Source organism: Salmo trutta, chromosome 19, assembly GCF_901001165.1.
Source record: "Salmo trutta chromosome 19, fSalTru1.1, whole genome shotgun sequence".
NCBI classification, from domain to species: domain Eukaryota; kingdom Metazoa; phylum Chordata; class Actinopteri; order Salmoniformes; family Salmonidae; genus Salmo; species Salmo trutta.
The window spans coordinates 27196043-27212161 of record NC_042975.1 but is presented as its reverse complement, the minus strand read 5'-3'; the positions used below and the strand labels follow the sequence as shown (position 1 = coordinate 27212161).

The 16119-nt window shown below is 43.9% G+C and overlaps 1 protein-coding gene across 4 annotated transcripts in view; it reads left to right on the top strand.

The window, feature by feature from the left end:
* Window positions 1–16119, top strand: part of LOC115154268 (homeobox protein cut-like 1) — a 203485-nt gene that overhangs the window by 171342 nt on the left and 16024 nt on the right. For 2 of the 4 annotated variants that reach the window (XM_029700318.1, XM_029700316.1), the window contains 2 exons: window positions 2853–3248; window positions 4158–4317. In XM_029700318.1, coding sequence (XP_029556178.1) covers window positions 2853–3248; window positions 4158–4317 — 556 coding nt within the window. The remainder of the gene's footprint in view (window positions 1–2852; window positions 3249–4157; window positions 4318–16119) is intronic. The other 2 variants (XM_029700317.1, XM_029700319.1) reach the window with 2 other exon arrangements.

Sequence of the window (16119 nt, the reverse complement as noted above, 5' to 3'; positions counted from 1 at the left end):
GCCACAGCCACAATGTTCAAAATGTTCTGAGAATGTGTCATATCCAATGTTCCCTCTAATTCTGTGCAACTTCCAGCACACATTTACTGTGAACACTGAGGCTGTACCCGCTTTAACTTAGTTTTAACAGTGGCCATGTAGGCTACTGTGGCTATTTGATCATAATGTACTGTAGGCCTACCATCAAAAACAATGGAGAAAATGTATCCCATAATATTTTAACATGGAAATAGCTGTTCTATCATTCAGCCTACAGTTTCTGCCAATGTGTGGTGTTCAATGTAGGCCTACAGTCCGTGATACTTTTGAAAAAAAAACATGCAGGGCTTGACATTAACCTGTTTATCCACTTGTCATTCAGACAAGGTGACTGAAAATGTTGTTGTGTTGTTTGATGCAAGAAATCACTTTATAAAACAAAATGCACTATTATTGCCATAACATTATTACAGAGAATCAGACCGCTTATGCTACCCTCTGTCTATTGGCTACTTAGTTTATTCAAACCTATCTCAAAATACAACACTTCCCCTTTAAGACAAAAAAAAGCTCTTTACCTGACTCGCTTTTCAAAGATGTCTAGAAATGTATAAATCTTGTAGGAAGCAATCACTCCCCTATTTCTGACTACAAATGATCTATAACTGGGCTAATAATTAACTAACTAGCAAAGGATTTGAACAAAATGTGCACACGTGGCTACATGTAGCTCTTGTTTTGATCTCCTAACAAGCACATCTACTCACAACCGCTCATGCTGTAAACACAGTCCAGTTCAAAGTAAATGGCAAAGGTCTATTTGAATATAGGACTACTGCAGCTCTGATTGTTTATGCCGCACCGGTTTGTGTAGAGTGCAGGCTGAGTAGTGCGTGTCAATGCAATAGAATCCTACACCGATGTGTTCTGCCTACAACAAAATCTCTTGCATAGTTAATTTTGTTTTGGCATGTTGCATTGAAAGTGGCTAATATTGCTTTGATTCGATCACAATTTCCACAGTAAAGGGAAAGGTTGATAGTGTTAACAGGGAAAACTCTAGAACAGTGGTCACCAACCCTTTCTGAGTCAAGATCCGATTGATTCAAAATGCAAGCCAAGATCTACCGCTCAGATTGTTTTTTACATGACTTGAAAAACATAAGTCTATGCAACATTAACCAATTAAAAACAGTACTGTAGCAATTATGTTTGTGCAGTAAGCTATAGGCCCAATAGATTATCAATGCATATTGGCTTTGCTTGAATTGGCCTGCCAATGCATTGTTGTTCGGCCATTTCTTTTAATTATATAAAAAAAATGGAGGTAGGCTATATGATCACACCGGTAATAGATCCATTATTGTATTACTTGTGAAGCACAGCTGAGTGAGCATACATTTAATAATTAGCTTTTTATTTTATTTAATTGGACTGATGGTGCCTACATCTGATGGTCAGTCTCAGCAGAGGGAGAGCAGCAGACTGAGGGCCTGCCTCTCAACATCCCTCCGCTCTCCCTTTCTTCCACTGACACTGACCAAAAAGGGACACAGTCTTCCAGATGATGGCGAAACTCGTGTCGCACCACATTATTTCTGCCTCATGCACAAATTCATGTTGTTACTTCTATGAACAGAGAAAGTTAAATATTCCTCGATATTAAAAAAGACCTAAGCTGCTAATAATAATAACAATGCAAGCCTAAAGATACACTTTGCTAGTCATTCATTACTGCTGCAGTGTTTGTTGTAGCGCTGAGTGGAAATAGGAAAAACGCGCATTTTATGGCTTATAAGCCATTCGATTGGCCAGCGGTAGGCCTATAGTGCACTTGATTTGCTCTCTGGGTCAGAGTTTGAACCTTCAGACACATGAAATGGTTCAAAATGGCAACAGTTCACCTACCCAGCGCACAGGGCAGCTGAATCGTGTGCACCTACCGCCAACAGCCCAAAACAAATATAAAAAAAAATAGGAACACAATGCTTTATAATTCTTTTAAAATAAATGTTTGGAGATCGACTAGGAATGCCTTGGAGATCGACCTGTCGATCGCAATTGACCGGTTGGTGAACACTACTCTAGAAAGTTGAACTTCACTCAATCTCATGCTTCTCTCTGTGGGCTGATATTTCTGCACACGCACACAGCTTAGAGCGAACATTGGTCATATCACTATATCAAGCATTGCCAAACACATGGCTAATACCCTCTGATGGAACATCTACAGTATAAGCTGTTTGTCTGTTGTTAGCTACTTCTCAAACTGCTGAGATTTGTTACTCACTATTGTAGTTTTTGTTGGTGGCCATCACTCAAATCAGCTTCTATACACAGCCCTTGTGCAACTGTAGTTTGAATGTACTTGGAAGGTGATATTGGAAGACCGTGTTGTAATAGACCACACCAAACAGAGGGCCATTGTCTTTGCTCATCTGTAACATGCAGCTGCTCCACTCAGGACGAAATGCTCCGTGTGCATGTGTGTGAGGTTTGTGTCGACACCGCAAACCGGTTTAGCAACGCGGCGGACACAATCTGCTGGGTGTCTCCATCAGATATGGCAAACTATCAACTTTCAGAGGCAGAACACGGCCTAACCCAGCAACTTATGGGAGCTAAGATTCTTTGCTCCACATACCCACTCTGGATCCATCCAATGACAGTGGCTGTGTCCTAATCCTTTATAGGGGAAGAGGAACCACCTATGTATTCATAGCTGGCTGATAGCTTGACGTTAGCGTTAGTGGTTAGCGCCCTCCCTCCACAGTGACTGTGCCGTTTGCAATTAGCCGTTAGCCTTTAGTGGCAGGCCCCATCCCCACTCCCCCACCACCCCCACTGACTGTGCCTTTCTGTGTCTCCGCCAGAAGCCTCCCCGGCTGGCCGGCTCGTCCTCGGCGCTGGCCCCCTTCTCCTCCTCCGTCTCCATCTCCTCCCCGGACTGCTGGAAGGACTGGCCCCGGGCCGAGTCCCCATACTCCCAGGCTGACTCCGAGCCCGGCGGAGGCACCAACACCCAGGGGCCCAGCCGCGCCAACACCCCCCAGAGCAGCCCCTCTCCCCTGCCCCTGTCCTTGAGCCTGGGGCCCCTGGGTTCCCTGTTGACACCCGCAGCCAAACCAGTCAAGCCAGTGGTGGCGCCGCTCACGCCTGAGCAGTACGAGGTCTACATGTACCAGGAGGTGGACACGGCCGAGCTCACGCAGCAGGTCAAGGACAAGCTGGCCAAGAACGGCATCTGCCAGCGCATCTTTGGAGAGAAGGTGTGCAAGACACCCTACGCCCTACCATCCCATACCACCCTATGCCCTATCGTCCCATACCACCCTACGCCCTACCGTCCCATACCCGTGTCCTTATACTGCCTGATATACCCATCCTGCGCCAGTGTAGTGTCAACTCACATCCCCCCTGTAATACTGCTCCCCTTCCCTCTCTCCCTTCCAGTAATCTACGCTGAGTCACCCAACTGCCCTCCACCCTCGGTCAGCACAGTTCAAAACTGTGTGTACTATGCTAACTCAGCCCCTCCGTTGGAGTGTGTTTCCTGAATGAATCCATTCATACGCGTGTAAAAAGATTTGTGTGAAGCGGTCACTATTGACATCACACAATATATGTGGTCCTCTAAGCTTCAGTACAGTACAGTACAGAGGGCCCCCGATCCTACACTGGCCAGCAGTTGTCACACCCATTTAGACACATCTAAAGCCTTTCTCTCTTCGCAGCCAGCTAGTTAATGGCATCACACAGTGATGTAGCATTGGGCCACCAACCAGGATTCCACCAACAAAAACTGTTACACACCCTCTTTGGTACAAACCAAAGCAGACGGTGTAATGATGTACTGTACAGATCTCAGGGGTTTGAAGGAAAAACTGCATGATCTCTGTGTATTTGCATGTGTGTTTGTACTTGCTATGTCTTGTACTTGTCCATACTGTACAGTATGGACTATTGTTTTTGTTTGCTTACAGTAGCTAATATCAGGCTTCATGCTGGCATGCATTCTGTGCGGTGTAATTATACATTGGAATGTTATTTTACTGTGATTGTGAGCTCAGGTGTATTTAATTATTTATTGGCTGATGTGTCTGTGTTCTGTGCGTGCGTGTGTGTGCATGTCTGTCTGTCTGTCTGTCTGTTTGTCAATGCGTGTGTACGTGTTACAGGTGCTGGGCCTGTCTCAGGGTAGTGTTAGTGACATGCTGTCCAGGCCCAAGCCCTGGAGTAAGCTGACCCAGAAGGGCCGGGAGCCCTTCATCCGCATGCAGCTGTGGCTCAATGGAGAGCTGGGCCAGAACGTCCTGCCCTTACAGGGCCAGCCACAAGGTAAACACACACACACACACACACACACACACTGATAAAAAGTACTGCACCTTCATTACCAGCCACAATGTACAAGTACACACACACAGAAACAAATACACACTATTGCTGAGCGAATAACCAAAATGTTTTTAAAACAACTAGTTGACCGATGTTGGTTCAATTATTTTAATTCAATTTCGTAAAGTTTTTTTCTGTGAGCTCAATGCACAGTTTCTATTGAGATAAATCAGATCAAGCCCTAACTGTGTGATGTAGTAGGCATTTGTAGTTTAACAGGCCAATATTCTACATAGTTTAGCGTGTACCTACTTTTTCGGTCTGTGTGGGGCAGACAGGGAGAGAAGAGACAGAAGAATGCATGATCAAGAGGGAAAGAGAGCAGTTACTTCGAGATGGCTCTACCTAAAAATGTGATTGATAGTTGGTATTCAGTAAAAAGTGATTGATAGTTGGTATTCAGCAGTCATAAAAGTATGCCTTATTTACTTTGAAAAACTATTAAAATAGTGATTTTGTCAGACAGCATTGGCAGCAGCTCTATAGAGATGAGATGATGACTTGGAAGGAAATAAAAGTCATAAAATAAAACAAATGTAATATACACATGAACTGAAATATTTAATTAAAGTAATGTGAATAACTGATGGTTAATAAGTGATCAGCTGTCACTACCATCATGGGACTTTTATTAATAGTTGTATTCTGTGTTACACCATTCAACCCGCATAGTGCATTAATGTATTCATTTTTATATCAAAATCAAGAACCATGTTTATTTTTTAATGATCTAACCGAAACAACCTCAAAAATCACTAAACGCTCAGCACTTACACACACACACACCCACAAACAGAACATGCTGCTTACAGGGCCAACCAGGTATCTAGTAACGGAGGACTGGATAGCCTCACACACACAATATCGCTGATCAAATCCTTCTCAGAAAGGAATAGATGTTTTGACCACGAATGAACATAGACTGAGCATTGTCATTTTCATTGACAGTGAGCATATGCTTCCATGCAAGTGTGTGTCTGCGTTCCTGCGCTCGTATATACATCCACCTACAACTGTGTGTGTGTCTATGTCCCAGTGTGTGATCTGATTGATGGCCACTGAGAACAGGTAGAGCCTCTGTCCTTGCCCAGAGATGAAATTCTCCCCGGCTGCAGTCCTTGTATTGAAATGAAAATCTTTCCAGGTTTTTATTCCGTTTCTCAAGAGTTGGGCATAAGCAGTGAGAGAGAGCCATCTATCAGCCAGTGGTGTGTGTGAACCTGTCCATCAGGTCTCTCCCACAGTCCTCCGTCTGCCTCCGGACCCCACCATCACACACACATACTGTACACACACACACAGCTTTATTTTTCGTGTAATTTCAGGACTTTTTGGGGAGTAAGAATGTTTGACCATTAAAAATCCTATTTTCTCTAACCCTTACCCCTAATGTTAACCTCAACCCAAAACCCTAAACCTAACCCTTAAGCTTAAAATAGCATTTGAACAAATTCAGGACATGAAAAAAGTTCTGTTTTCCTACCTTATCAGGACATTTGGGTGAATTCAAATCAAATCAAATTTTATTTGTCACATGCGCCGAATACTTACTTATAAGCCCTTAACCAACACATTTTAAGAAAATATTTACTAAATAAACTAAAGTAAAAAAAAGTAAAAAAATTGTTAGTCCTGATAAGGTAGGACAACAAGAGGTCCTGATAAGGTAGGACAACAAGTACACACAAGCACACACATATACTGTGAACACACACCACACACATAGTATACCAGATCCTCTCTGAACACTCTGTTGCTTTTCTAACTCTTAATCTGTCCTTGTTCCCAGTCTCAATTGCTACGCAAACAACTGTCCTGGGAGCAGTTATCTGATTTAGTCCACAATGGTTAAAGGTGCTACACATATGATTTTTTTCCATTTCCATAATATATCTGCAGTAATAGTGGAATGATAGTGTTTCACAATATAGCTCGCCCGCCAGTGTTGTGATTGGCTGTGATATTCGACTATTGATTTCTACCACCGGAGCGGCATCTGCAGTCAAAATGGGAAAGCTTTGACTTTGTGGCTGTGTTATCTAGTGGAAATCAGAAATTCTAGGTGTAGCACCTTTAAGGTTTGGACTGGGTCAGTAATAGGTGATCCTAAGGCTATTTTTCAGGAAAGATGCCTCTTACTCACTCTCTCAAACACAACATATTTTTAAAACTCAATAAATAATTTCAGGTAGATTCAATAAACCGTCTCATTTGATACAATATTGAAAGGGCTAGTGCTTAGCAACACCATTGAAATCAAAGGCCCGTGGCCTCCACTCATTTCTCATTAGCCAAAGCGTGATAAGGTGCACGCCAGGGTAAGGGGGTTTATGGTTAACACCCCCACGCCATCCCGCCACCTACCCTATCTGAGCGTGTGCATCCCAACTGGTCGGAGCCGAAGCTACTGCAGGGATGCTAATTATGGATAGCTAATTAAAGACCAGGCGCTAGGGAGGTGATGACTGCAGAAAGACATCCAGGAAGACCCAAGGACATTGTTGTTGCCTGCCACCGTGTTGATGTTGTCGTGAATTAAGATACAGGCTAATCAAATTTGGGGCCTCATTTGTGCCTGGCCCGAGGTAGATCAATTAAAATGGCACCAGGGTTTTTAAAGAAGATAATGAGTTTTTTTTATGCAAATACGTTTTGGTTCTAAGTGGCCTTAGAACTGGGTATGGAGACAATTAAGCAAATGTGTTGTAAGTGTGGGTTAAGATGGGAAACTTTGATATTTTTGCTGATGAAACATTCAGGATTCAGTGTAGTGGGCAAAGTTCCCCCCATAAAGGATGTTGTATTTGAAGATTTCACTATAATTTGTGTCAACCCCTTTCCTTCATTCAAAATGTCTGCATTTGAAAACCCTTCCTATTCAATATCAAAGCCTCTGTTGAACATTTTCTGGACTGTTGTTGTTTTGTCTGGCCGGTTACCTCAGGCAATCTTCCAGACAACTAGTAGAGACAGTGAGACTACTATCCCAGAATGCTGCAGTGCCCATTGTGTCAGGGTGGATCTGGAGTCGTCATGGCAGCTTTCTGCTGAGCCACACAGCGACCCACTCCACGTGACGGAGAGCAGACGCAACACGGACATGTCACGAGCTTAGCAAGCCTTGTGTTTGTATTGTGTGTGCGCGTCTGGTCACGTTCTGTGGAAACACACATCATGAGTAACATGATGACAATCGACAGCAAGTGGTCTTTACGCTCGTCGGACTAAACCTGACTTAATTTGCACCCATCTTAAAAAAAGATGCAATACTCACCACCACCAATATACAGAAACCATACCTCACACTGATACATCTATAGTTGCACAACATGGATGGATGTTACTCATAAATCTACTGTGCACCACTAGCATGTACGCACTTTATACATGCTGAATCTGGTAAAGGTTGATCTTTTTATAGAGCTGGTCCTCGGCAGCGCTAGCTAACCTGGTGCCAGCTCATTTGCTGTGATGATGAAGTGGCACCAGAGGATAGTCAGCCTCGCCTCTTAATGAGCATCTAATGTGAGGGAGCGCCATGCCCCGTTTACAGAGCTGTCACACCTTATAGACGAGAGGATGATCCTCGATAACACACACAGGCCAGGGGGGCAGTGGGAGATAAGGTGGGGGGGTTGTGGCGCTCTCTCTCCCGGGGGCCTCCCGGAGCTGTTGTAATCAATTACAGCGTCAGAACACTGATGTATGATAATTACTATGAGAAAGCCCCCCTCCCCTCCCTCATCTACACTCTCCTCCTCCCAGACAGCCCCCTCCCTCTCGCAGACACACACACACATACACATTCATACACTCGACACACCCACACATACACAGCCCCTCTGTTTTGCTGGGCTACATCACCCCCAGCCTCTTACACATATACACACACACACACACACACACACACACACACACACACACACACACACACACACTCACTCACTCACTCCTTTGGCTAATTAATATGCAAATAATCAGCCGATGGTATGCTAAGTAGGAGCAGGGCCTGGTTGGGGAGCATAGCCATGATGAATTACATTTACTGGTTGTCTCCATCATTTTCACTGTAAATTAGCCACGGCAATATATATATTACAGAGATGACTTTCGAACCGAAGAGGGAGATCGGGAACACAGGGAGAGTGAGAGAGAAAGAGGATCGAAAATGAATGGCTTTTAAAATGGGCCGTAGCTTAGAAAGAAATGTAAACGTCAGCTTGCCTGTCTGCTTAATCCAGGGCTGGCCAGAGAATTTAAAAGTACATTATGTTCTTGGGATGGGGTTTAATGGGACACTTGTTAGATATGGAGCAGGGGAGGGCCTTTCCTGAAACATGCGCACATATACACTGATTTGATTCTGTCACACACACACTCTCACCAACAGATACACACACAATCAAAAACACTTACATCATTCACATTCTTACTCACGCTCGCACATGAACACGCATATTTTGTCTATATCTTTCTATCTCACACACAAATACACACGCACACTTTTAGGCAGTCACGGCAGCGGGGGCCAAAGTGTGTTTAAAAAGGTCCATTTGGTGGATTATATGAATAGCCGGTGTAATGGACCAGGCTTTAGAAGCTCACATGACATTGTCCCAATCTGTGTTTCTGTGCCCTGGCTGAGGGGAGACCACACGGCCCTGTGAAATAGGACAGCCCAGATGGACGGAAGAAAAAGAGATGGAAAGAGAGACCGCTTCAGCCATTGTTTGTTTACGTCGTCCAAAAGTCTTCTCAGGAATGCAAATGGAATGGACTGAAAATAATGTAAAAGCCCCCTCTAAAAGCTGTGAAAAGTTATCAAAAGCTTTCAAAACCAACACAAGGCCACATTATGTTAATTTGTACCTCATTGTAGTAGACATGTTAAGGTCTGTCACTGTATGCTCCTCACCCAGTACAGTATAACATCCTCACTGCCCCTCATTAGAACATACCACAGTTAGCCCAGCTATAAGTAACGCTCCCCAGGGATGTCTGTGGAAGCTACATACGGAGTACACACCCTCCGTGTGCCTCTCAGAGTGTTCCCTGCCCCCTCTGTCTCAGCTCATCCTTTCCCCTCAGTGCTAACATGCCCTCTCCATCAGGAACACGGATACAATGGGATGGGAAACATGGAGTATACCGATGCCAGCTTTAACACACACATTAACCAAGGGCCATATGACTAACATGCTGCATGTTCAGCGTCAAGGCTTTCTTCCCAAATGCTTCATCTGTATATCAGAATGTTGAGTGTTGACTTTTAGTTTTGGTTGAAATTGAGTGCCACATTTGCATATGCAAATGTATATATATATCTAGTGTAGACATACAATGGTATTTAAATTGGTGCCGCTGTATCTTTGGAACAAAAAGCCTTTGGTTGCAGTTGAACTGGGCCAGTCATGGAGTAGTATTTATCTAAAAGCCGGTGAAAGCTGTTTTAGGCCCTTTTAACATCACCACTGTCCGAGTTAAAAGCAGCTGTACATCCAGATGCAGCGCACTCTCTGTCTCTGCCTCTCTCTGTCCTCTGGCGTCAAGCAAAACAGAGTGCCCTGCAAGGAAAACAGAAAACTTTGCCTCCTCCCTCTTTCATCCCCTCTCTCCCTCCCTCCCTCATTTTCTCCTTCCCTTCTTCAGTGAACGTCCCTCTGGGCCGGTGACATGGCTGGGCTGTGGGTTGCTGGAACCATGTCACAGGACAACCTCTCATGTGGAGAACCCCACCCTTCCTTCATCTCCAACTCCCCCCTCCCTCCCCTGCCCCCCTCGCGCCATGCCGCCAGTTAAAATGTCACCAGTCGGGTGAGCGAGCCGGGCAGGAGATGCAAGCTGACTGCCTCCCCCCTGCACACACACACACACTCCCCCTCAGCTGTTTCCCCCAGCACGGCAGGGAGGTGATCACTAGTGACGGCTCCCCTCGGCTGCTCACTTTAGGGCCGCAGCCAGCCACACACACACACACACACACACACACAGAAAAAGACACAACTCATGCACAAAGCCTCAAACACACAGGCACACACCCTACCACACAGGGTTGGCAGAGAGAGGGAAGGAGGGATAGTGGAGGGAGAGAGAGAGCGGGAGCTTCATTTGGAGCCTCTGACTCCTTAATGGGACTCATCAAAAGAAGTGACTTGTTTTTCTAGACTTCAGAAATCATTTTAGCAAAACACTGAAGACACTGTCTGTAGTTATACAGTGTTGAGAATGGACAGGGTAGTTCTGTGTTGGGTATTTACTCTTTTGGTCATATTAGATTTGTTTTTTAAGAGCTGCATGTCAATTGCAGTTTGGCCATTATTTGTCTGTCGAAGTTATAGGTATGAGTATTCCAACACTGATCAACACACAAACACCGATCACACTCCCCTGTCCCACACCTGTCCTTCACACAGACCTACAAACATACACACACCATTCCACCTCCAATGTCCCATCTGTCCACACACACACTCACACACACCATGTCATGTCCCGCAACTGTCCCTCACACATAACCCCCTTCTCTGTTCCATCCTTGTACACCACACACTCTCTCCCATTCCTGATTCAGAGGGGTTGGGTTAAATACGGAAGACTCATTTCAGTTGAATGCATTCAGTTGTACAACTGATTACGTATCCCCCTTTCCTTTTCCCTTCCCTCAAACACATACACCCTCCCATGGCCAGATCCGTAGTGATGGGGAGACCTTGGACTCCATCAGCCCCCCTTCCTTCCATGCTGGCCTTCCTCCTGGCCTCGGCTGGGGAAGACTGATGAGTTGGCCCTCCTCTGCTGGCAGCCAGGCACCATGGAACCCCCTCTCAGTGTAGGACTACATCTCTACTTCTACTCGCTACCCACTCCACAGAGCAGGACAGGAGAAAGTCCAACCACCACATACACAGATACACATGGAACAAAAATATAAACGCAACACCTAAAGTGTTGAACGAATGTTGCATAAGCTGAAATAAAATATCCCCAAAATGTTCCATATGCACAAAAGCTTATGTCTCTTACATTTTGTGCACAAATGTATTTACATCCCTGTTAGTGAGCATTTATCCTTTGCCAAGATAATCCATCCACCTGACAGGTGCGGCATATCAAGAAGCTGATTAAACATTATGATCATTACACAGGTGCACCTTACGCTGGGGACAATCAAAGGTCACTCTAAAATGTGTAGTTTTGTCATGTATAAGTGTATATTTGGCCTTGGGTTTTAGGTTATTGTCTTGCTGAAAGGTGAATTTGTCTCCCGTATCTGTTGGAAAGCTGACTGAACCAGGTTTTCCTCTAGGATTTTGCCTGTGCTTATCTCTTTCGTTTCTTTTTATTCTAAAAAAGTATTTTAGTCCTTGCTGATGACAATTGTACCCATAACATCATGCAGCCACCACCATGTTTGAAAATATGAAGAGTGGTTCTTAGTGTTGTGTTGGATTTGCCCCAAACGTAACACTTTGTATTCAGGACATAAGTTAATTTCTTTGCCAGATTTTTTGCAGTTTTAATTTAGTGCCTTATTCCTTCTTTTCACTCTGTCATTTAGTTTTTTTTATCTGAAAAACTCTCCAATCCTTACAAGCATACCCATAACATGATGCTGCTTGAAAATGTGGAGAGTGGTACGAAGTAATGTGTTGAATTGGATTTGCCCCAAACAAAACACATTTTTTGCAGTATTACTTTAGTGCCTAGTTACAAGGATGCATGTTTTGGAATATTTTTATTATGTACATGATTCCTTAGTTTCACTCTGTCAATTAGGTTAGTTTTGTTGAGTAACTGCAATGTTGTTGATCCATCCTCAGTTTTCTCCTGTCACAGCCATTAAACTCTGTAACCGTCTTTAAGTTACCATTGGCCTTATGGTGAAATCCCTGAGCGGTTTCCGTCAACTGAGTTAGAAAGGACAACTGTATCTTTGTAATGACTGGGTGTATTCATACACCATCCAAAGTGTAATTAATAACTTCACCATGCTCAAAGGGATATTCAAAATCAGTTTTTATTTTTTACCCATTTACCAATAGTTGCCCTTCTTTGCAAGGCGTTGTTTAACCTCCCTGGTCTTTGTGGTTGAATCTGTGTTTGAAATTCACTGCTCGACTGAGGGACCTTACAATTATCTGTATGTGTGGGGTACAGAGATGAGGTAGTCATTCAAAATGAATGTTAAGCACTATTATTGCACACAGAGTGAGTCCTTGCAACTTATGTGACTTTTTAAGCAACATTTTACTACTGAACATATTTAGGCTTGCCGTAAAACAAGTAACCTTCAGCCCATGGAAAACACTCAGTATAAATAACAAGCAACATTCACTTCATTTTTCCCTTACAGCAAAATGCTAGAAACCAAGCAATCAGTACTTATTGACTCAAGACATTTCAGATGTTTATTTTCTATTAATTTGTAAACATTTCTAAAAACATAATTACATTTTGACATTATGGGGTATTGTGTGTAGGCCAGTGACTCAAAATCTAATTTTAAATTCTGATCTTAACCCAACAAAATGTGGAAAAAGGGGTGTGAATACTTTCTGAAGGCACTGTAGCTATACACACACACACACACACAGTGCATTCGTAAAATATTCAGACCCCTTGACTTTTTCCACATTTTGTTACATTACAGCCTTACTCTAAAATTGATTACATTTTTTTTTCTCCTTCTCATCAATCTAGACACAATAACCCATAACGACAAAGCAAAAACTGTTTTTTAGACATTTCTGCAAATGTATTAAAAATAAAAAACTGAAATATGAAATTAACATAAGTATTCAGACCCTTGACTCAGTACTTTGTTGAAGCACCTTTGGCGGGGATTACAGCCTCGAGTCGTCTTAGGTATGACACTACAAGCTTGGCACACCTGTATTTGGGGAGTTTCTCCCATTCTTCTCTGCAGATCCTCTCAAGCTATGTCAGGTTGGATGGGGAGTGTCGCTGCACAGCTATTTTCAGGTCTCCCCAGAGATATTCGATCAGGTTCAAGTCCGGGCTCTGGCTTGGACATTCAGAGACTTGTACCAAAGCCACTCCTGCTTTGTCTTGGCTGTGTGCTTAGTGTCGTTGTCCTGTTGGAAGTTGAACCTTCGCCCCAGTCTGAGGTCCTGAGCGCTCTGGAGCATGTTTTCATCAAGGATCTCTCTGTACTTCGCTCCGTTGATCATTTAATCGATCCTGACTAGTCTCCCAGTCCCTGCCGCTGAAAGACATCCCCACAGCATGATGCTGCCACCACCATGCTTCACTACAGTGGGGGGAAAAAGTATTTGATCCCCTGACGATTTTGTACGTTTGCCCACTGATAAAGAAAGGATCAGCCTATAATTTTAATGGTAGGTTTATTTGAACAGTGAGAGACAGAATAACAACAAAAATATCCAGAAAAATGCATGTCAAAAATGTTATAAATTGATTTGCATTTTAATAAGGGAAATAAGTATTTGACCCCCTCTCAATCAGAAAGATTTCTGGCTCCCAGGTGTCTTTTATACAGGTAACGAGCTGAGATTAGGAGCACACTCTTAAAGGGAGTGCTCCTAACCACAGCTTGTTACCTGTAAAAAAGACACCTGTCCACAGAAGCAATCAATCAATCAGATTCCAAACTCTCCACCATGGCCAAGACCAAAGAGCTCTCCAAGGATGTCAGGGACAAGATTGTAGACCTACACAAGGCTGGAATGGGCTACAAGACCATCGCCAAGCAGCTTGGTGAGAAGGTAACAACATTTGGTGCGATTATTCGCAAATGGAAGAAACACAAAAGAACTGTCAATATCCCTCGGCTTGGGGCTCCATGCAAGATCTCACCTCGTGGGGTTGCAATGATCATGAGAACGGTGAGGAATCAGCCCAGAACTACACGGGGGGATCTTGTCAATGATCTCAAGGCAGCTGGGACCATAGTCACCAAGAAAACAATTGGTAACACACTACGCCGTGAAGGACTGAAATCCTGCAGTGCCCGCAAGGTCCCCCTGCTCAAGAATACATATACATGCCCGTCTGAAGTTTGCCAATGAACATCTGAATGATTCAGAGGACAACTGGTGAAAATGTTGTGGTCAGGTGAGACCAAAATGGAGCTCTTTGGCATCAACTCAACTCACCGTGTTTGGAGGAGGAGGAATGCTGCCTATGACCCCAAGAACACCATCTCCACTGTCAAACATTGAGGTGGAAACATTATGCTTTGGGGGTGTTTTTCTGCTAAGAGGACAGGACAACTTCACCGCATCAAAGGGACGATGGACGGGGCAATGTATCGTCTACTCTTGGGTGAGAACATCCTTCCCTCAGCCAGGGCATTGAAAATGGGTCGTGGATGGGTATTCCAGCATGACAATGACCCAAAACACATGGCCAAGGCAACAAAGGAGTGGCTCAAGAAGAAGCACATTAAGGTCCTGGAGTGGCCTAGCCAGTCTCCAGACCTTAATCCCATAGAAAATCTGTGGAGGGAGCTGAAGGTTCGAGTTGCCAAACGTCAGCCTCGAAACTTTAATGACTTGGAGAAGATCTGCAAAGAGGAGTGGGACAAAATCCCTCCTGAGATGTGTGCAAACCTGGTGGCTAACTACAAGAAACGTCTGACTTCTGTGATTGCCAACAAGGGTTTTGCCACCAAGTACTAAGTCATGTTTTGCAGAGGGGTCAAATACTTATTTCCCCTATTAAAATGCAAATCATTTTCTAACATTTTTGACATGTGTTTTTCTAGATTTTTTTGTTGTTATTCTGTCTCTCACTGTTCAAATAAACCTACCATTAAAATTATAGACTGATCATTTCTTTGTAAGTGGGCAAACGTACAAAATCAGCAGGGAATCAAATACTTTTTCCCCCACTGTATAGGGATGGTGCCAGGTTTCCTCCAGACGTGACGCTTGGCATTCAGGCCAAAGAGTTCAATCTTGGTTTCATCAGACCAGAGAGTCTTGTTCCTCCTGGTCTGAGAGTCCATTAGGTGCATTTTGGCAAACTCCAAGCAGGCCGTCATGTGCCTTTTACTGAGGAGTGGCTTCCTTCTGGCCACTCTACCATAATGTCCTGATTGGTGGAATGCTCCAGAGATGGTTATCCTTCTGGAAGGTTCTCACATGTCCACAGATGAACTCTGGAGCTCTGTCAGAGGGCCCATCGGGTTCTTGGTCACCTCCCTGACCAAGACCCTTCTCCCCCGATTGCTCAGTTTGGCCTGGCGGCCAGCTCTAGGAAGAGTCTTGGTGGGTCCAAATTTCTTCCATTTAAGAATGATGTGTTCTTGGGGCTTTTCAATGCTGCAGACATTATTGGTACCCATCCCCAGATCTGTATCTCAAACCAATCCTGTCTTGGAGCTCTACGGACAATTCCTTCAACCTCATGGCTTGGTTTTTGCTCTGACATGCACTGTCAACTGTGGGACCTTATATAGACAGGTGTGTGCCTTTCCAAATCATGTCCAATCAATTGAATTTACCACAGGTGGACTCCAAGTTGTAGAAACATCTCAAGGATGATCAATGGAAACAGGATGCACCTGAGATCAATTTCAAGTCTCATAGCAAAGGGTCTGAATACTTATGTAAATAATGTAGTTTTTTTTTTTTACTTTTTGTTTTGTCATTATGAGCTATTGTGTGTAGATTGAGGAATGTTTTTTATTTAATCCATTTTAGAATAAGGCTGTAACGTAACAAAATGTGGAAAAAGTCAAGGGGTTTGAATACTTTC